The sequence below is a fragment of the Gallus gallus genome, chromosome 2, assembly GCF_016699485.2.
Source record: "Gallus gallus isolate bGalGal1 chromosome 2, bGalGal1.mat.broiler.GRCg7b, whole genome shotgun sequence".
Taxonomy (NCBI): Eukaryota; Metazoa; Chordata; class Aves; order Galliformes; family Phasianidae; genus Gallus; species Gallus gallus.
In genome coordinates, this window is record NC_052533.1 from 591,698 (window position 1) to 611,286 (window position 19,589).

Sequence of the window (19,589 nt, forward strand, 5' to 3'; positions counted from 1 at the left end):
CGCTCCGCCCCTCCCCACCCCGCCCCTCCCCACCCCGCCCCTCCCGGCCCCGCCCGGCTCCACCCGGCCCCGTTCCGCGCCGCTCCGCTCCGCTTCTCCGCGCTCGCAGGGCTATGGCCGAGTGGGCCCCCGCTCAGGTAAGCGTTTCCCGCCCCGCTCCGCGCCCGCGCTCCGCCGCCCTCCCCGCTTCCCACAGAGCCCTCGGGCGGGCCCGGCCCGCCTGCCCACGTCCGTGTGTCCGTCCGTCCCCCCCCTCAGGACCTGGAGTGGGCCATGGAGCCCCAGGAGCTGTCCCTGGAACAACCCCTGGCCGCCCCCGAGGAAGGGCCCGGCAGGGAGGCCGAGCTGCCCGCCGCCGAGATCTCGGTGACGCTGGTGACGGAGGTGCAGGCCGTGGACAGGAAGGTGGAGGCGCAGGCGGCCCAGCTGATGAACCTGGAGGGCAGGATGAGGATGGCTGAGAGCAAACTGATCGGCTGCGAGAGGACGGCCGTGGAGTTCGGCAACCAGCTGGAGAGCAAATGGACGGCCCTGGGCACCCTCATCCAGGAGTACGGGCAGCTGCAGAAGAGGCTGGAGAACATGGAGAACCTGCTGAAGAATAGGAACTTCTGGATCCTGCGCCTGCCCCCGGGGGCCAAGGGGGAAGTCCCCAAGGTAACGGGGCCGTGGGCTGTGTTAGAGACCTCTGGGTCACGTTAGAGACCTCATCTCACCCACGTGGGGTGGTAGCAAGGTGGGGTCAGCCTCTGCTCCCTGTAGAATGAGAGGTGATGGCATCGTGTTGTGCAGGAGGAGGATCAGGTTGGGTGTTAGGAACACATTCTTTTCAGAAGAGCAGTTGGGCTCTGGCACAGCTGCCAGGGAGTGGGGGGGGTCACTATCCTGGGGGGCGTTCAACTGTGTGGATGTGGCATTGAGGGATGTTGTTTAGTGAGTGTGGTAGTGAAGAGCTGGGGTTGGACTTGGGGATCCCAGAGGTCTTTTCCAACCGTAGTGATTCTGTACTGTGATACAGAGCTTGTGCTTCAGCCACAAGTTGTACCAGAGGAGGTTTAGGTTGGACATGAGGAAAAACTCTTTCTCTCAGAGAGTGGTCAGGTACTGGAATGGCCGCCCAGGGAAGTGGTGGAGTCGCCGTCCCTGGCACTGTTCAAGAGGCATCTGGATGAGGAGCTACAAGATATGGTTTAGTGGCCTGTGGTAGCAATGGTGATGGGAGGACGGCTGGACTAGATGATCTTGTAGGTCCTTTCCAACCTTGTGATTCTATGGTTCTCTAATGCATACTCCCAGAACCGTAGGAGTTGGGAGAGCCCTCTGCAGCTCCCCCAGTCCAACTGCCCTGTAATGCAGGTACCCAGAGGGTTTTGAATATCACCAGAGGAGGTTCCACCACCTGTCTGGGCATCCTGTGCCAGGGCTCTGCCACCCTCACACTGTAGAAACTCTTTCTCATGATCAGGCAGAAATATGTGCCTGTGTACCAATTTATGCCCATTGCCTCTTCTGTTGCTGAGCACTGCTGAAAAAATCCTGGCCTCGTTCCCCTCACCCGTTAAATGTTTATATGCACTGACGAGATCCTCTCTCAGCCTTCTCTTCTCCAAGCTGAACTGCTCCAGGGATCTCAGCCTCTCCCCACAGGGCAGTTGCTCCAGGCCTCAACCGCTGTGGATGATCAGCACACAGCTCACCTGCTGGTTGGGAGCACCAGCACAGATCCTTCTGTGTGGCTGCACACCCCTGTGCATGTGCAGTTGGTGCTTGACCCAGCACAAGGGTGGGCTGATGTTTGGGTCAGGCAGAGGGACACGGTGTGGCTTGTCCCCACATCCCTGCCTGTATTTGCACGTGCACACCCAGTTCTTGTTCAGAGGAGATTGCAGCAGAATTGTGTCCAAAATTGAGCAGGAAAAGAGCTTGTGTTGTATGCTGTGCAAAATATGTTGTCTGAAGCATGGGGAAATTGAATGGGGGCAAGGCTTAGGCAGGTGGTGGAGAAAAACACCATCGTATCCCTTCACCAAGCTGACAGAGCCGGGCCGAGGGCATGAGTCAGGCATGTGGGGGTTTGAATGAGAAAACATCCTTACATGTTTCTAACGAGAGGCTCTTGGAGCGGATCCAGAGGAGGCCACAGAGATGCTCAGAGGTTGGAGCGCTTCTGCTACGAAGACAGGCTGAGGAGCCTGGGGGTGTTCAGCTCGGAGGGAAAAAGGCTCCGGGGAGATGTCACTGTGGCCTTTCTAGTACATAAAGGGAGCTTATAAATGGGAGGAGGGGAGACTTTTTATATGGGCAGATCGCTACAGGACAAGGGGGAACAGCTTTAAACCAAAAGAGGGGAGATTTAGGTGGGATGTTAGACAGAGATTCTTTACCCAGAGGTGATGAGGTGCTGGCACTGCCCGGAGCTGTGGTATCCACCCCTGGAGGTGCCCAAGGCCATGGCTGGGCCCTGGACAGCCCGAGCTGTGGGGCAGTTAGCCCATGGCAGGGCGGGTGGAATCTGATGATGCTTAGAGTCCTTTCCCACCCGAGCTTTTCTATGAAAACAGCTGAATATGTGGTGCTTTTAATTGCAGGTCCCCATGGCGTTTAACGACACTTCATTTAGCTTCTCGGAGGACGAGTGGAAGAACTTGAACGAGTGGCAGAAAGAGCTTTACAGGCATATCATGAAGGGCAACTACGAGGCCGTGATCTCGATGGGTAAAGGCTGGCTGGGGCTTGCCCTGTGCTTTTTGGCATCACAGGTCCTTCAGGGCCAGGCTGTGCCTGGTGGATCCGGGAGGGTGGGTGGTGAGCAAGGCTGGCCAGGTCTTATGCTGACTTTCAATAGCAGCCCCAGAAATCAGCACTTTGCTCCTCACTGTGTTAGTTGTGCAGTGGATGAATGTTTTGAGCAGTGCAGTGACTCTGCCTTTCTGATGGTCTCTGGCCATCCAGCTGGAGCCATGAGAGGACCTGGGTTATGAGGACCAGGGAAATGAGAGACTTACAGGCTCTGGACAAAAAGGGAGCTTCATGGTGATGCAAAGGTCCACAGATCTACTGTGCTTGGTGCATCAGTTCGCTGCTGCTTCGGATGAGTACCAGCAGTTCTTCCCAGTCTTGTCTGTAGATCTGTCCTCCCATCAGCAGAACGCTTCTTAGGGAAGGAGAGCACAGTTTGTCTGCCTTGGTGCTCTGCCTCACCCCCAGCCTGGTGCTGGAGAACTCTTCTTGTGCAAACTGTTGCAACGTCTGCTCCTGCAGGTCTCAGCCCTCTGCTTTGCTTCTGATGGCTCAGGGCAGATTGTTCCATGCTGCACAGATGTGCCGTGCTGGCTCCTTCCAGTCCTGGCTGTGGGACTGTGCTGCACCCCTGGGAGCCCTCGTGAGGGCTTTGGGCACCTGTGTGTATTTTGAGAAATGGTGCTGCCTTGGCTGGACATCCATGTGGGAGCGCAGACGTTCCTGGCAGACAACCATGCTGCCCTCCAATTCTGTACAATCCACGTCTTTCCAGCTTTTATTAATATATATATTTTTGGACAGTCCCTGTGTAGAAGAGAAAAAGGCAAAGGATAAATATTACCCCCATTCTCCTGTGCAAACAACAGTCCTGCTGTGAAGGTGCAGGAATGTAAAAGTCCTACTGGAAGAGATCCGTGGGTCTGAGCCTGGAGCTTAGAAAAATGTATCTGTGCTTAATCTGAAGGTTCCCTTTTGTTTTGATGAATTGGGTTTAAGGCTAGGTCCTCGTTAAGGCTAATGGATCCAGCAGAGCAGTGGTGGAAATTAATACCCAGAGGCTCACGCTTGTTGTTTCAAAATTAAGTTTCCGCTCTCCATGCTAGGGGAAATTTTAATTTTCCCATTTCCCCCACCAAAATCCACAAGCAGCCTGTGACTCGGACGAGTAGGAAGGAACGGTTCTGGCTGTGGCAATCCGGGGCTGGAGGGAACCGTGTGGGGAGGGCACCTCCGCTGCTGCCGCTGGCTGACAGCTCTGATTCTGACCCCAAGCTGAAGCTCCCATTGCAATGGATCCACGGACTTTAGCACAGAGGAGAAGAGAGGAGGCCTGAAGGTAAGCACAGATGCATTTTCTTATTCTGCTCCTCGCGCTGCAGGCTGGGAGGTGCTCCTCACCTGAGCAGAGCGTGCTCCTGCAGTCTGCTCACTGTCCCAGGGCCCACACAAGGTGAGCGGTGCAGGCATGTGAGAGCATCTTCTTAAGTCTCTTTCCATTACCTGTCCTCCCCAGCAGCAAAGGAAGGTCGGTGGGTGAAGGCTTAAGGTTCTCTGCCCTGAAAGGACAAAGGAAACATTCTGATTCTTTTTTTTTTTTCCCTTTTTTTTTTTCTTTTTTTCTTTTTTTAACATACAGATACTGCAATTTCAAAACCTGACCTCCTGTCACGGATTGAGCAAGGAGAGGATCCCAATGCTGAGGACCAGGATGACTCTGAGGGAGGAGAAACCCCTACGGATCCCAGCACCGGTGAGACATGAAATTCCTGGGTTGCAGTGGGGTGATGGAAAGCAGATGCAGCTCCTGCAGTCATTTGTGCTCTTCCCCTTGCTTCTGCTGATGAGTATTGCCAGCACTGTCCGTGAGTGCAGGGGTGGCTTTGCTCTCCTAGCCAGCTCCTTGCTGCTGCTGCCATCTGTCCTGAAGCCCTCTGTAAAGCAGCTGGAAGGTGTGAGCATAAACTCAGGTTGTTCTTCCTCCTGTGCACAGAGTTTTTCTTCCCCGGTCCCGATGACAACTCGTGGAGTAAATATGAAGATACCCTGGCTGAAAGTCACTACGGTTCTGAAGAAGAAGAAGAGGAAGAAGAAGAGAGCATGGAGGCTCCCAATACATGTGAGTTAGAAGCACAGAGCTTCACTGAGTGCTGCGCAGAGTGGCAGCGGGGCAGCTAGAGGTGCTCTCAGGCTCTTGGCTCTGGCTGGGGCCTGTCCCTGCAGGAGGCCCTGCCGTCATTGCGGTCTCTGCCAGGCTTGCCTCAGGCTCAGCATGAGAGCTGGATGACAGCCGTGGCAGATGGATGACACACATGCAGAAGGAGCTCCGGTACACGAGCAGCAGGCTGTAAAAGCAGCTGTGGGCTGGCTGGGGGTGCAGGGCACCTGCACAGTGTTGGATCGCTCAGTGAGGTAGCATGTTTGGCCAGCTAGGAAGTGGAGAGGGGCTGGAGCGTGCGGCGAGCAGGCAAGCTTAAATGGCTTTAGCAGCAGTGTTCTTACAAGTCTTTTCCACTAATGTGTAAAGTGATATTTTTCACGGCTTCTATTTGTCAGCCAAATGTGAGGCTTTTTTGTGGTGCATCACGAGGCATGTCCTTGTCGCTGCCTGTCCCTCCGTGTCCCTGCTTTGAAGCACGGGAACACAGAAGCCGCTTGGGGAAGCGCACCCTGCTAGGATGTGGATTTGGTTTCCTGGCCTTGTTCTCACAAGCAGCTGAGCTGCTCCAGCTGATGCTTTTCTTAAATTTCAGCCTGATGCAAACCAGTCAGCCTGTTTTCAAGCTGCAGGTTTAGGCGTTTGGCAAAGTGACAAGCAAATGGAGAGCCCCGTGACGGGGAACGCTGAGCGGTCTGCTCTGTGCACACAAATGTGGGCACGCCTTTATCTCTGTGCACTGCAAAAACCTGTGCATTCTTCAGACCTCTTTCCTACACCCCCTGATCCTCTGTGCTCTTTTCATCCTGCTTACTGGGGTCATTGGCAGGAGCTCTGAGTTACCGTGGGAGATCAGTCAGCCCCAGATCTAAACACAGTACAAGCCCCAGAGGAAAAGGGGTTTTATTCCCCTTCCCTCTGTTTTTTTTTTTGTCTTTATTCTCTGCCACATGCTGACGTGGTCTGGTTCATCTCCAGCTGAGAAACCCACTTCTTCCCCTTGCCTAGCTGTGCAGAGAGGTCTCACCATCACACTATCTGAGCTTTCCCGGGAAGTCAAAATATTTTGGCTTTGTTTGTATTGCAGTACTGCTTAGCTCCCACTTGGGACTTGCAGCCCTGTGGTGCCAGGTACTGTCTTGAGTGTGCAAAGCAGAGATCCCCTCTGCCCCAAAAGAGCTGCAGTCTAAATAACGAGGCTGTTCTTATCTCAAAGAAATGACACGAGTGTCTCTGCTCCGTCAGATGCGCAGCAGTGTGACGAGGAATGCCCCGACAGCCTTGAGCTTCCTGGCTCGTTAGCGGGAAAGTGGGATGACGTTTTCTCAAACCCAGAGGAAGAGTTGAAGCCAAGCAGCAAGAATCGGAGCGGGTCGGGCCCACAGCAGAGAGGTGCGGCGGGCAATGGGCTGAGGCGCTCCTCGCGCCGTGGGAGGGAACTGTCAAAGAAGGAAGCTCCCGAGGAAATGGCCGCAGAGGAGGGGCCGTACATCTGCTGCGAGTGCGGGCAGAGCTTCCTGGACAAGGAGCTCTTCGCAGCCCATCAGAGAGCTCACATGGACGAGGAAGCCTGCACGTCCCTGGAAGCCGGGGAAAGCTTCAGGCAGAAATCCAAATCCTCTGCGAAAGGCCAACGCTCCAGGCCGTCCAAGCGCGCCAATTCAGAGAAGGGCTCTGGTTACAAGTACGGCTTTGTCAGGCCAAACAACATGGTGGAAAGACCCTACACCTGCTCCCAGTGCAAAGAGAGCTTCAGCCTGGAGGTGAGCCTCATCTTGCACCAGAAGCTCCATACGGGGAAGGGTGACGGGCCGCTGACCTGCACCTACTGCGGGAAGGACTTCCGGGACCTCTCCAAAGCCATCCGCCATCAGCGCATCCACACGGGGGAGCGGCCGTACCAATGCACCGAGTGTGGGAAGAGCTTCATCCGCCGGGACCACCTGCTGAAGCACTGGCGTGTCCACACCGGGGAGACCCCGTACCAATGTCCCGTCTGCGGGAAGCACTTCCGCTACAAAGAGTCGCTGAATTGTCACCAGAAAATCCACTCCCGCAACCCCCGGCCCATGGATGAGGCGTTGCAGCACAACCTGGAGTCGGCCACTCAAACCAGCCTCTTCTGTTTGAAAACAGAAACCAAGCAGTAGCGCCGGGCGGCCGGGGCGGAAGGGCTCACAGTGACGGAACGGTCTAAGCCGGTGGACGCGCAGCCTGATGAGAGGTGAACTTGTGTCGCAGCTAATCCATGTGGTCTTGCTACCAAGCCCGCTTTCTTGAAGCATCTTAGGAATTGCTCTTAAAAAAAAAAACTCTGATACGAAGGCCTGGGCACCTCTGCAGCCCCGCGGGGTTGCGTGGGACTTCCATGGCAGCGTAGGCCTCGTATTAGTTGCCCCCTACGCAGGTTTGGATTTTGCCTGTAGAGAATGCTCCTGAGAGATTCTCTGGGGATCTGTATTTAGCAGGTGTTTCCCCACCTATCTTTGTGCATATTCAGGAGTGACAAGCTTTCGCTTTCATTCTTTTTCTGCTCGTTTCACCACAAGGCTGGACGAGGGAGGGAGGGAAGATGCCATTCCCGGGCCGCCGGCCGCCCGCTCCGGCTGCAGTGACGCACCTCGAGCAGCAGTCCCGTGCCACGAGGCTGGGCTGCCATCAAGGGGACAGAGGCAAAGCAGAGCCGTGGTTAGGGACGTGACGCAGAACTTGTCGAAGGCAGAAGAGCAGAGAGGAGAGAGCAGCAAAGTGCAAGGTGAGAAGAAGAAGGTGGAGGAGGAAAGGACGGGGAGGAGAAAGGGCTGAGGCCATTGGAGCAGGAGGAGTCGGGAGAGGAGGTGTGGGTGCGCAGAGGCGCAGTTGGGTCTGACCCGAAGAGGAGACGTCTCTGTGCTTTGGAAGGACATTGCTTGCACCAGTCGGGCTGTAGTTTCCCTCTGGCCTGAGGGAGCAGTGCTGCTGGACTGTCATGGGAGCTCCTGTTGGCGAAGACGGTTTTACTGTTATTTTATTACTGGGTTTGGTCTCACACTCAGGTAAGTCAGACAAGTGAAAGGAACTTCTCCTAACCCCTGTAAAGAGCTGTTCGGTTTTTAGTTAACCTAGAAGTAGGACGTTGTTGTTATTGTTGTTATTATTATTATTATTAATTATTATTATTATTATTATTCAATGAAATGTGTGGCACTATATCTCACCATGGATCTAAAACACTTCAATGTATGCGGTGACTGACCAGAGTTTTTCAGACGTCTCTGTAAATATCGGTTGAATTTGGCACTCAGTGGTGTTGTTCTCAAGGTGACTGTGAGCAGTGTCTCTTCCGCTGTGTATCGTTGGCTGCTGATCAGTGGTTGTGTTTTGTAATAACTTTTGTAAAGTCTGTCAATACAGTGTTTCCATTCTGAAGCCCGTGTGGGGTGAGTGATTGCAGCCCCGCTCCCAGTGGTGGCTGTGCACACCTGGCTGCTCGTTACCTGCATCTCCAGTGAACTGCACCAGCTGAGTGAGGGCTGCACCATGCACAAACACTGCTGGCACAACCAGAGGTGCACGAACACTGCTGGAGCTCCAGCACTGCCCCTCGTCGTGTGCCCCGCTTCACCCTACTGGGCCGCCCCATTGCCGCGTGTCCCCCCGGCACGTTGGTCACCTCTCCCCGCGATGCAGCGCTGCAGGCTGGCAGTCCCAGTGCCGTGCTTGTAGGCTGAGGTTGGCGTTGGCTGCAGCGGAAGCTCCATTTCCTCCTTGTCCCACCCGGGAGCAGCTCCTGGGCAGCTGCCCAACTCCTGCTGCCTCTGGCAGCCGTCCCATCCCGCTGGCCCAGGGTTGAGCAATGTGCTCCCATCCTTCCAGGTTGGCAGTGGGACGTGGGACAGCAGTGGTGGCCTTGTCCTCATCCCTCTGTGGCTGATGAGGGTTTGCTAGTGGGACAAAAAGATTAAACAAAATATATACACAATAAATAAATACAAACACGTCTCTACCGGGGCTCCCAATTTGGGTCTCCGCTGCCATCATACCCCAAAGCCCAGGTGCCCCCATTTCAGCATGGCAGCAGGGGATGCTGCCTCATCCCGTCCCCCTCATCCCCTCCCTTCTTCCATAATCCAAACGGATTGTGCCCATCCTCACACCTGGTGTCGTTGACTTCCCCTCACCATCATCCCATGCCAGGGGTCCCCCACGTCAGGAGTAGGAACAAGGCCTTGTGCCACATTTGGGGCCTGGATGGGGCTGAAAGCACACGGCTGTGCCAGGATGGGATGGAGCAGGGTGGAATTGATGGGGTAGGGTAGATGGGATGAGAATAAGATGGATGGGAGGGGACAAGAGCATGATGGGACAGGATGCATGGGATGGGACGAGATAGTGTGAGAGATCACAGTATGGACGGGATGGGACAAAACAGGGTGAGAGATCAGATTATGGATGGGATGGGATAGCAGGAGACACATGGGATGGGATGGGATGGGAGTGATGGATGGAATGGGGCAAGGTAGTGTGAGAGATCACAGTATGGATGAGATGGGATGGGACGGGATGGGACATGTGGGATGGAATGGGTGAGATGGGATATGGTGAGCTGGATAGGATGTGCCAAGATGGGATGGAATAGAGTAGTATAGGGTGAGACAGAGGGGACAGGATGGATGGAATAGGGTCGGGAGGGGTGTAGTGAGGGGTTGGGATGGAACGGGATGGGATGAGATGAGAGGGACAGGATAGGATGTGCTGGGACAGAGCAGGATGGATGTGATGGGATGGGGCAGATGGGTTGGGGTGGGATGGAATGGGGTGAGAGAATGTGACAGCATGGGACAGGACAGGATGGGACAGAACAGGATGGAACAGGGTAGAATGGGGGCAAAGTAGATGAAATAGGATGGGATGTGGTGGGATGGGAATAAGATGGATGGGATGGGGAGGATGAGGGCACATTAAAGCAGGACAGGTGGGATGGGACAAGACAGGGCAAGAGATCAGAGAGGATGGATGGGATGGGATGGGACAGGAGGAGATAGATGGGACAGAATGGATGGGATATGATGAAATGGATGGGATGGGACATGACAAATGGGATGGGGTGAGAGAACATGAAAGCGTGGGACAGAAAAGGATGGGATGGAAGGGGGAGGGATAGGATGTGATGGGATGGATGGGGTAGGGTAGAATTGATGGGGAAGGGTGGATGAGATAGGATGGAATGTAATAGGATGGGATAGATGGGATGGGACAAAACGATGTGAGATCAGAGGGGGTGGATGGGATGGGATGAGACCAATGGGACAGAATGGATGGGATGTGGTGGAACGGATAGGATGGGACGTGATAGAATAGGACAGGAGGGAGAGAGATGAGATGAGATATGATGGGACAGAACATGGGATGGGATGAGAGCACAACAGGATGGATGGGACGGGACAAGATAGTGTGAGAGATCTGAGTATGGATGGGATGGGGGGACGTGGTGGTAAGATTAGGATGGGATGTAACAAGGCAGATAGGACAGGATGGAAAGAGATGGGGTGGAAAGAGATGGGATGGGACGGGGAGGACAGGCTGGGATAAAACAGGGTGGGTGGGATGGGATGGGATGGGATGGGATGGGATGGGATGAGAGGACAGAATGGGACAGGGCAGAAAAGGATTGATGGGGTAGGGTGGGTGATACAGGATGGGACGTGATGGGATGGGGTGAGATAGTGTGACAGCGTGGGACGGGACAGGATGGGACAGAAAGGGATGGGACGTGGATGGGCAGGGTGGAACGAATGGGGCAGGGTGGACGAGATTGGATGGGACACGATGGGATGGGAATAGGATGGATGGGGTGGGGTGGGTGAGAGCACAGCGGGATGGGATGGGTGGGATGGGATGAGACGGTGTGAGACCCCCGCGGACGGGTGGGACGGAACGGGTCGGGACAAAGAACGGCCGGGCCGGGCCGGGGCTGCCGGCCGCTCCCGCGGCAGAGCCGAATCCCCACCTCCGCAGCTCTCACGGAGCCCCGACGGCGGCGCGGGGCAGAAGCGAGGGGGGAAATGTCGGGGGGAGATGTCGGGGGGCCGCGCGGGTACGGAGCGGGGAGGGGGGGGCGGTCTCCATGGCAACGCCGCCCTCCGGCCGCCATTTCGCACCGGGCCGCGACGCCGCGGGGTGGCGGCGGGGGGGCGCTTTGCGGGGCCGCCCCGACGGGGCGCGGTGATGCCGTCGGTCCGGCAGGGGGCGCTGTTGCGGCGGAGGGCGCCCCCAGCTCCGCTCCGCCCCGCCCGGCTGCGGCCCCCGGCGCGGCCCGCGCGGCGGCGGACGGCGGCCCGCCCGCCCCCTGCCGGCGCGGCGGGGCAGCGGCGGGGCCGGAGCGCGGAGCGCGGAGCGGCGGAGCCGGGACCCGGAGCCGCTCGGTCTCTCCCCCCCCCCTCCCACCACCGGCTCAGACGCCCCGAGGTCCGGCCGGGCCGCGTCCCCGCCCCGCCGCAGCCCCGCCGCCCCCCTCCCCGCCCCGCCGCGCCGCTCCGCACCTCCCCGGGCGCTGCCCGATGCCCGGCGGCGGCGGCGGGCGGAGGTGAAGCAGCGAACGGGCGCCGGATCCTCCCGGCCGCGGCCCCCCCGGGGCACCGGGCAGGGAACAAAGGGCCATGGCCGAGGGGGCTCCCGCTCAGGTAAGGGCCCGCCCGGGGGGAGGCCCGGCCCCGCAGCCCCAGGGCCGCACGTCGGGGCGGGCCGCGCCGTCGAGGCCGCGGCGGAGGGAGGCGGCCGGGCCGGGCCGGGCCGGGCCTCGGCGTCGGCGCTGCCGTCGGGGGCGGCGCCGGGAGGGCCGCGGCGGGGACGGAGCGCCCTTCCCGGAGCGGGGCTCCCCCTCGGGGCCGCCCCCCCCGCCCCGGTACCGGCGGTCGGGCCGTGCTCGGGAGGGGGGGGGGGGGTTGAGGGCGGGGGGACGGCGGGGCCGTCGGGGCCCCCCCCGCTGTCACCGCTCCTCATTGCCGCCCTCCCTCTCCCCCCCCTCCCCCTTCGCGGTGTCTCGGCCGTCTGCCCCCCGTGTCACCTCCCCGTCCCCATGGCGACACGGCCGGGTGACAGCGGCAGCCCCCCCCAGCCTTCATCCCCGGGTGTCACCTCTTTGTCCCCATGACAACGGGGCTCGGCGGTCCCTTTCCGGCCCTCTTTGCCCCGCTGTCACCTCCGTCCCCCTGCCGGTCCCACGGGGCTGTAAGCAGCACTGTGGGGGGGGGGGAGGTAGGGACAAACCCACCGCAACGAGGGTGGTTCGGCCCCGGGCCGTGGAGGTCCCCAACCTATCGGTATCTCCATCCTTTGATTGTCCCCAGCGCGGGGGATCCCCAACCTACTGGGGCTCGCAGCCTATGGCTGTCCTCCCCCCACGGGATTCCCCACCCCTCGGCGTCCCCATCCTGTGGAGGAGCATCCCCGACCTTTGGCTGCCCCCACCTCTGGGGTTCCCCAGCCCAGGGGCTCCTCAGACCCTCAGGGCCGTTCCCAACCTACGGGCCGCGTCCCCGCGGTTGCAGCCGTCCCGCTGACGCCCACACCCCATCCCCGCAGGTTCCGGAGTTGGGGATGCGGCCGCGCTGCCCCTCACCCTTCCAGAGAGGAAGCAGCACCTGCACCTCGGAGCGCGAGACGCAGACGGCAGAGCTGTCCCTGACGGTGGTGACGGCCGTGCAGGCGGTGGAGAGGAAGGTGGACTCCCATGCCACCCGCCTGCTGGACCTGGAGGGCCGCACCGGGGTGGCCGAGAAGAAGCTGATCGACTGTGAGAAAACGGCGACGGAGCTGGGCAACCAGCTGGAGAGCAAATGTGCCGCGCTGGGCACCCTCATCCAGGAGTACGGGCTGCTGCAGCGGCGCCTGGAGAACATGGAGAACCTGCTGAAGAACAGGAACTTCTGGATCCTGCGGCTGCCCCCCGGCAGGAAGGGAGAGGTGCCCAAGGTAACGGTGCCCGCGTCGTGCCGAGGGCAGGGAGAGGGCACTGCTGCGCCCCGAGTCCTCCTCGCAGCGGGGCAGGGGTGGGGAGGGCAGCTGTGAGCAGAGCTGCTCCCCATTGGGACGGGGGGGGCTCAGGCACTGCGTGAGCTTCTTGGTCCCCTCTGATGGCACATCCTTGGAACCGAGGTGGAGTTGAGGGAGGGGGGTTCACCTCCGGCTCACACAGCCATCCTCAGCACAACTGGGGTCTGAACCAGGGAACGGGGAGATTTGGCAGCGCTCTCATTGCCACTGCTTGGTGCTGGACCTACAGCTGTGTTTGGTACCGTTTGGTGCTGGATCCCAGCTCTGTTTGGTACCATATGGTGCTGGATCCATGGCTCTGTTAGGTACCATTTGGTGCTGGATCCCAGCTCTGTTTGGCACCATTTGGTGCTGGATCCGAGCTCTGTTCGGTACCGTTTGGTGCTGGATCCATGGCTCTGTCAGACATTGTACGGTGCTGGATTTCCAGCTCTGTTTGGCACCGTATGGTGCTGGACCCCCAGCAATGGGTGCTGCTGGTACCCAGGGGAGGAGCACACGATGGAGACCCGCGGGAGGGCAGTGCCCGCCTGCACAGCTCGGGCTCCCAGACAACAAAAGGTGCCTGCCATGAATATTCATTCATCTGCTCCTTGCACGACGATGTGACCATTGCACCAAAGGGCACGTTTGCCTTTGGCACTGGAAAATGAGTGTTTGCACCCCGACGTGGCGCGCGGCGGTGAGGAGGCAGAGCAGCACAGGGCTCCCCTCACAGAGCTCCGTTCCTGCTGCATCCTGAATCTATCTGCAGGAATTACAGCTCAGCAAACAGCCTCAGAAACTGCCGTCCGCTGCTGGACGATTTGCAGACAATAACTGCTGATACCTCAGGGCCCGGGGAGAGCTTTCACCGGAGTTTGGGGGTAATGGAATCCGGTTTGACGTCAGCTCATCGGCAGGGATGAGGTCCGTGCAGCTCCTGGTTTTATCTCCAGGTCGTCTGAGCAGGTGTTTGCGATTGCAGGTGCCGGTGACGTTTGACGACGTGTCCGTCTGTTTCAATGACAAGGAATGGGAGAAGCTGGAGGAGTGGCAGAAGGAGCTGTACAAGAATGTGATGAAGGGGAACTACGAGTCGCTCATCTCCTTGGGTAAATCCGTGTCCCGAAGGTTCTGGGCATCCTCTCGGCTCCCCCAGAAGGACCCAAACGTCCCACTTTAAAAGGGGGCTTAAAAACACTAAAAGGAGGAGGTTTCCAGTCCTACTCTGTTGCTGCACGGGGCTGTGTAGGGCCACCCCTCCTTGTTCTGGGCACTGTCCCACAGAGCCCTCCTGCGGTCCCCCCGAGCTGTTTCCCACCCCGCCGTTGTTCCAAAGGCTTCCCCCCATCCTCTGGGTCTGCTGCCACTGCCGGCCCGGGGGAAAACCAAACAGCCCAACGCAGTGTCAGCTGTGATCTTTTGGGGCTTTAAGTGCCGGAGCTGCAAGAAGTCCCCGCTCTGGGGCCGGAGGTGAAACGCTTTGGGTTTGAGGGGAGCTGGGAGATGGGGGATTTCTGCGTTCCCTCTCCGGTAACCCCCCTCCATCCCTCCGTCTCTCAACAGACTATGCAATCTCCAAACCTGGCGTTTTGTCCCAGATCGAGCAGGGGGAGGAACCGCGGGTCAGGAATGAGCAGGACTTGGAGGAGAGTGAGATGATGAGCGATGCCACCGCAGGTGAGGCGGCCGTGGGGGGGGCCTGGAGCCCACCCACCCCACCGTGGGAGGAGGGGGCTGCACTCAGGGCTGCGTAGCTGGGAGCTGTGGCAGAGATGATCGGGAGGAGCCCTGCAAGCAAAGGGGAAAGGTTTGGCTGCTGAGTGGTTTGACGTCCAGCTATGGCTCAGCACGTTAAGCAGGGCAGGCAGAGCCTGGAGTCGGGGAGCCGTCAGCGTGGGGAGCGTTGCAGTCAGAGCACGTCCTCAGGAAGCGTGGGGAGAAAGGAGAGGCAGCTCAGCTCCTGCTGCTGCCATCTGAGGGAGCCACAGCCTTCCACAACCCGCTCTGCCTGTGCCCATTGCAGGACAGACCTGCAGGGAGGGGGACATTCACGGGGCCCGGGAGGTGGTGGGCCTGGGAGGTGTCCTGGGTTGCGTTCCTCTCACCTTCTGCAAAATCCCCCACTGTCCCCCAGCCTGGGGACTGCGCTGTCTGAGGGCATCGGGCAGCGGGCAAAGAGTGCTCAGAGCCAGTGGGGTGAGACAGGAGCACGGCGTGCAGCGTTCACAGTGGGGCTGAGGGAGGGGCAGGGGCGCACCGTGCGCCTGGGTGGGCGCAGCAGCGGGGACAGCCGTGTGGGAGGCAGCCAGGGGGTGCTGGGACCCCCGGGGATGACTGCTGGTGTGCATCTCTCCTTGCTGCAGCCGGGATCAGAGTCGTGATCAAAACGGAGGAGCTGCTTCCAGAGGACAGCCCCGAGAACCCAGAGCTGCACGGGATGTCAGGGCAGTCAGAGGGCAGCTTCCAGAGCCCGGATGAGGAGGCCGCCTGCGAGAGCCCCTACGGCTCCGTGTCCCCTCCCCGAGAGCTGCCGGGCACCAGCCTGGGAGACCCCTCCGAGTACGTCGGGGACTACAACGAGATCCAGAGGGTCATCGTGCACCATGGGAGCTGCACAGGTGAGGGGTGGAGGGGCCTGGGAGGCGGCACACACCCAGTGAGTGGTCCGGGGGCTGCTGAGCCGCACCGTGGTGGGGATGCGGTGCCCCCAGCACAGCCCTGGGGCTCCCTTTGCAAGCAGCCTTTACTCAGAGCACTCATTGGGGATGGAAAGGGAGCAAAGCCAGGGGGTTGGGGCAGGGGAAGGTCCTGGAGCTGCAGGAGTGAGAGTGGGGTTTAACAGAGGCCTTTAACCACACATAAGGAGTGAGCAAACTCTGGAGAGAAGGGATGGGAAGGGACCAGAGCCCGATGGGAAGGCACCAGGGGTCTCCTGGGGTGTGAGCCCCACCGAGAGGCAAACCTTACAGTGTGGATCTGTGTCCCTGCACGTGTGGGTGCATGGGGTGGGGTGGAGGACAGGGATGAGGGCGGCCACACTGCGATGTGTGCACTGCAGGGAGGGTGGGGGCAGTGAGGTTGGGGGAGGAGAGAAGTGCAGGTCTGCACAAAGTCCTCCCCTATTCAGCTGGGTGTGGGGTGGGCACAGAGGGCAGCTCCTGGCCGTGTCCTGCTGCTTTGGGGGCATCGGGGTGTGGAGCAGGTGCACCCTCTGCCTTTTGTCGTTGTTAAGATGGTAAACATCCATTGAGAGCAGCAGAGCTGAGGCCCTCCCAGGCTCTGTGTTTCAGCCCCTGAGCTCTGTGCTCAGGGCCAGCAGCAGGGAGGAGAGCATCAGCAGCCCTGGGGGATCATAGAATCACAGAGTCATAGAACGGCCTGGGTTGCAAAGGAGCACAGTGCTCATTGAGTTCCAACTCCCTGCTATGTGCAGGGTCGCCAACCAGCAGCCCAGGCTGCCCAGAGCCACATCCAGCCTGGCCTTGAATGCCTGCAGGGATGGGGCATCCACAGCCTCCTTGGGCAACCTGTTCAGTGCGTCACCACCCTCTGGGGGAAAAACTTCCTCCTCATATCCAACCTAAATGCTGCTGCTGGGGGAGCGGCTCCTTGGGAATGCTTGTTCTCCATCAATGTGTGTAGGGGGGAGTGCTGTGCCTCCGAGACAGCCCAGTGTTGGTGTTGGCCACGTCTATTGGGAAACCTGTCTGTCCTTCCTATGGAGCCTCTCCTGGAACTCAGAGTCCACCGAGGGTGACACTGTAGGGCCCACCGTGTGTCCAGCTCTCATCAAACAAACTGAGCTTTGGGAAAAACCAAAAGTGGAGTCGATGACACCAGTGGAGGCCCATAGCCATCAGGGCCCACGGCCATCGGGGCCCACATCCAGAGGGGCCCATGGCAATCAGGGCCCACAGCCATTGGGGCCCACGGCCATTGGGGCCCTCAGCCATTGGGGCCCACGGCCATTGGGGCCTACATCCATTGGGGCCCATGGCAATCAGGGCCCATGGCCATTGGGGCCTACATCCATTGGGGCCCATGGCAATCAGGGCCCACGGCCATTGGGGCCCACAGCCCTTGGGGCCCACGGCCATCCTGCCCATCCCATCCATAGGGAAGGACGATGGCCGTGGGAAGCCGAAGGAGGGGTCGATCCCGGGCTGAGCGCTCAGAGCTCGGAGGCCGAGGGGCAGCTTGTCTGTTCTGCCCTTGCACGCCGCCTTGCTGCCGGTGGGAGCTGCTCGTGTTGGAGCGCGTGCGGGGGCTGCAGAGTCCCTTTGGCAGCTCCCAGCGCCCCGAGCCCCCGCCGTGTCCCAGCTGCAGGGCCGTAACGCCGTTTGCTTTCCCCTCACAGAGGACGGCGTCGTGATCAAGACGGAGGAGGAGGAGGAGGACGACGTGGACGAGCCGTGCTCCATGTTCTCGGGCCGCAGCGACCCGCCGGCGTTCCCCAGCCACGAGGCCGGGCTGGGCTGCGAGGCGCAGTGCAGCTCCAAAGCGGCTCCGCGCAGCCTGGCGGCCGCCCGCGTGCACAAAAGCCCGTCCTGCGAGAGGGACGCGGGCGAGATGAAGCCGGCCATGGCGCAGCAGCAGCGCAACCGCACCAGGGAGCGGCCCTACATCTGCCCCGAGTGCGGGAAGAGCTTCATGCTGAAGATCAACTTCGTGATCCACCAACGCAACCACCTCAAGGAGGGCCCCTACGAGTGCCACGAGTGCGACCTCAGCTTCCGCAACAAGCAGCAGTTCCTGCTGCACCAGCGCAGCCACACGCGCCGCGGCGTGGGGGTCCCGCGCCGCCCCGAGCACGGCCTCAAAGCCCCGGCGCGGCCGCCGGCCCCGGGGAAGCCCTACAAGTGCTCGGAGTGCGAGAGCAGCTTCAGCCACAAGTCCAGCCTCAGCAAGCATCAGATCACCCACGTCGGGGAGCGGCCCTTCACCTGCGGCGAGTGCCGGCGCAGCTTCCGCCTGCAGATCAGCCTCATCATGCACCAGCGGATCCACGCCGGCAAGAACGAGATGGCCTTCCTGTGCCCACAGTGCGGGAAGAACTTCACGCGGCCCTCCCACCTCCTGCGCCACCAGCGGACTCACACCGGCGAGCGGCCCTTCCAGTGCAGCCAATGCGAGAAGACCTTCAGCGAGAAGTCCAAGCTCACCAACCACTACCGCATCCACACCCGCGAGCGCCCGCACGCCTGCGCCGTCTGCGGGAAGGGCTTCATCCGCAAGCACCACCTCCTGGAGCACCAGCGCATCCACACGGGCGAGCGGCCCTACCACTGCGCCGAGTGCGGCAAGAACTTCACCCAGAAGCACCACCTCCTGGAGCACCAGCGGGCGCACACCGGCGAGCGGCCGTACCCCTGCACCGAGTGCACCAAGTGCTTCCGCTACAAGCAGTCCCTCAAGTACCACCTGAGGACGCACGTGGGAGAGTGAGGGCCGCCCCTCCGCCCCTCCTCGCCGCCCCTCCCTCCCTCCCTCCCTCCCTCTCCCCCCACCCCCGGCTCAGGGCATGGACATCACTCGGAAGCTTCGTGGCTCTGCTGGAGGCAGCTCGGCTGATGGGAAGTAAGTTAAGGGATGGAAGCAAGCGCCGCGCGGCAGAACTCCAAGATTCTATCCATATAGCACGAACAGCAGCAGCTGACGTAGGGAGAATCCTCACCGGTAGGAAAGAGAAACAGAGAGAAAGCTGTACAGGGTGTTTTGCTGGCGTAGGACTCTTAACTGCTTTTTAAATCTACTGTTTGGTTTTTTAATAAATGTGGAGGAACTTTTCGTTGGGTGTTTGTCACTCAGAGGGTGGTGACGCACTGAACAGGTTGCCCAAGGAGGCTGTGGATGCCCCATCCCTGCAGGCATTCAAGGCCAGGCTGGATGTGGCTCTGGGCAGCCTGGGCTGCTGGTTGGCGACCCTGCACATAGCAGGGGGTTGGAGCTGGATGAGCACTGTGCTCCTTTGCAACCCAGGCCATTGTGTGACTCTGTGATAAGCAACCCGAGGATCACCGCACTGTGGATGTTCTCCCCGTGCTCTGTTGGCAGCTGTGGCACGGGGCTCTGTGCCCATCCTGGGTGGGATGAGGAGGGTGTCTGTCTGATGGGAAGCACTGACAGGCGCCCGCCCAGCTCCGGGGGCTGTGTTGCACTCGTGGATGATGCCATAGAATAAAATAGGAGTTGCAGCTGAAGGGCATCGTTGTGGCAGGGCCTGGCTCCTCCCAGCACTCATCGCTGGCATCCGTCATCATCACCTTCCATCCATCATCATCACCTTCCATCCATCATCATCCTTCCAGCACGGCCCCATCGAGCACTGACCCGGTCCTGCTGCTATGGCAGCGGCAGTGGGTGCGTGGCAGCACGGGATGCAGCTCCATTCCTGGTTCCGGAGCTTCGGGCCCGGGGTGCGCTGCCCAGGGACACCCCTGTGTGCGGGCAGCCCTGCTGGGGCCCTTCGCCCCTCCTCCAGTCCCCGTGCTTGTGGCAGTGTGGGGCTCCTGGCTGCTGTAGGGTCACATCTCGTGTTGGATGGTGGCGTCGGTGAATGGAGCGAGCGTGGGATGAAGCCCCCGGGGGTCTGTTAGCATGGATCCCATCTGGTGCTCTCGGCTTTGACTTCAGAGGGGAAAAAAAGAATTTGGGGTCAGCTGCCCGCCCGGTC

At 59.9% G+C, this 19,589-nt stretch overlaps 3 protein-coding genes across 3 annotated transcripts in view; 2 read left to right on the top strand and 1 right to left on the bottom strand.

The window, feature by feature from the left end:
• GIMAP7L5 (GTPase IMAP family member 7-like 5) overlaps positions 1-19,589 on the top strand; it is a 598,436-nt gene that overhangs the window by 184,566 nt on the left and 394,281 nt on the right. The window lies entirely within an intron of this gene.
• On the top strand, positions 46-18,361 carry LOC101747780 (zinc finger protein 398-like). The gene is made up of 13 exons (XM_046938094.1): positions 46-137; positions 259-657; positions 2,589-2,715; positions 4,379-4,492; positions 4,733-4,858; positions 6,143-7,046; positions 11,154-11,344; positions 11,465-11,559; positions 12,461-12,850; positions 13,899-14,025; positions 14,480-14,593; positions 15,280-15,534; positions 17,274-18,361. Exons 1-13 carry the CDS (start codon positions 114-116, stop codon positions 18,359-18,361), a joined length of 3,954 nt encoding a protein of 1,317 aa, XP_046794050.1. The 5' UTR covers positions 46-113.
• On the bottom strand, positions 7,740-10,930 carry LOC121110056 (leucine-rich repeat extensin-like protein 3). The gene is made up of 2 exons (XM_040696527.2): positions 9,034-10,930; positions 7,740-8,820 (listed from the first exon to the last, which is right to left on the bottom strand). The coding sequence occupies exon 1, from the start codon at positions 10,280-10,282 to the stop codon at positions 9,323-9,325; it is 960 nt and encodes a 319-aa protein (XP_040552461.1). The 5' UTR covers positions 10,283-10,930; the 3' UTR covers positions 7,740-8,820; positions 9,034-9,322.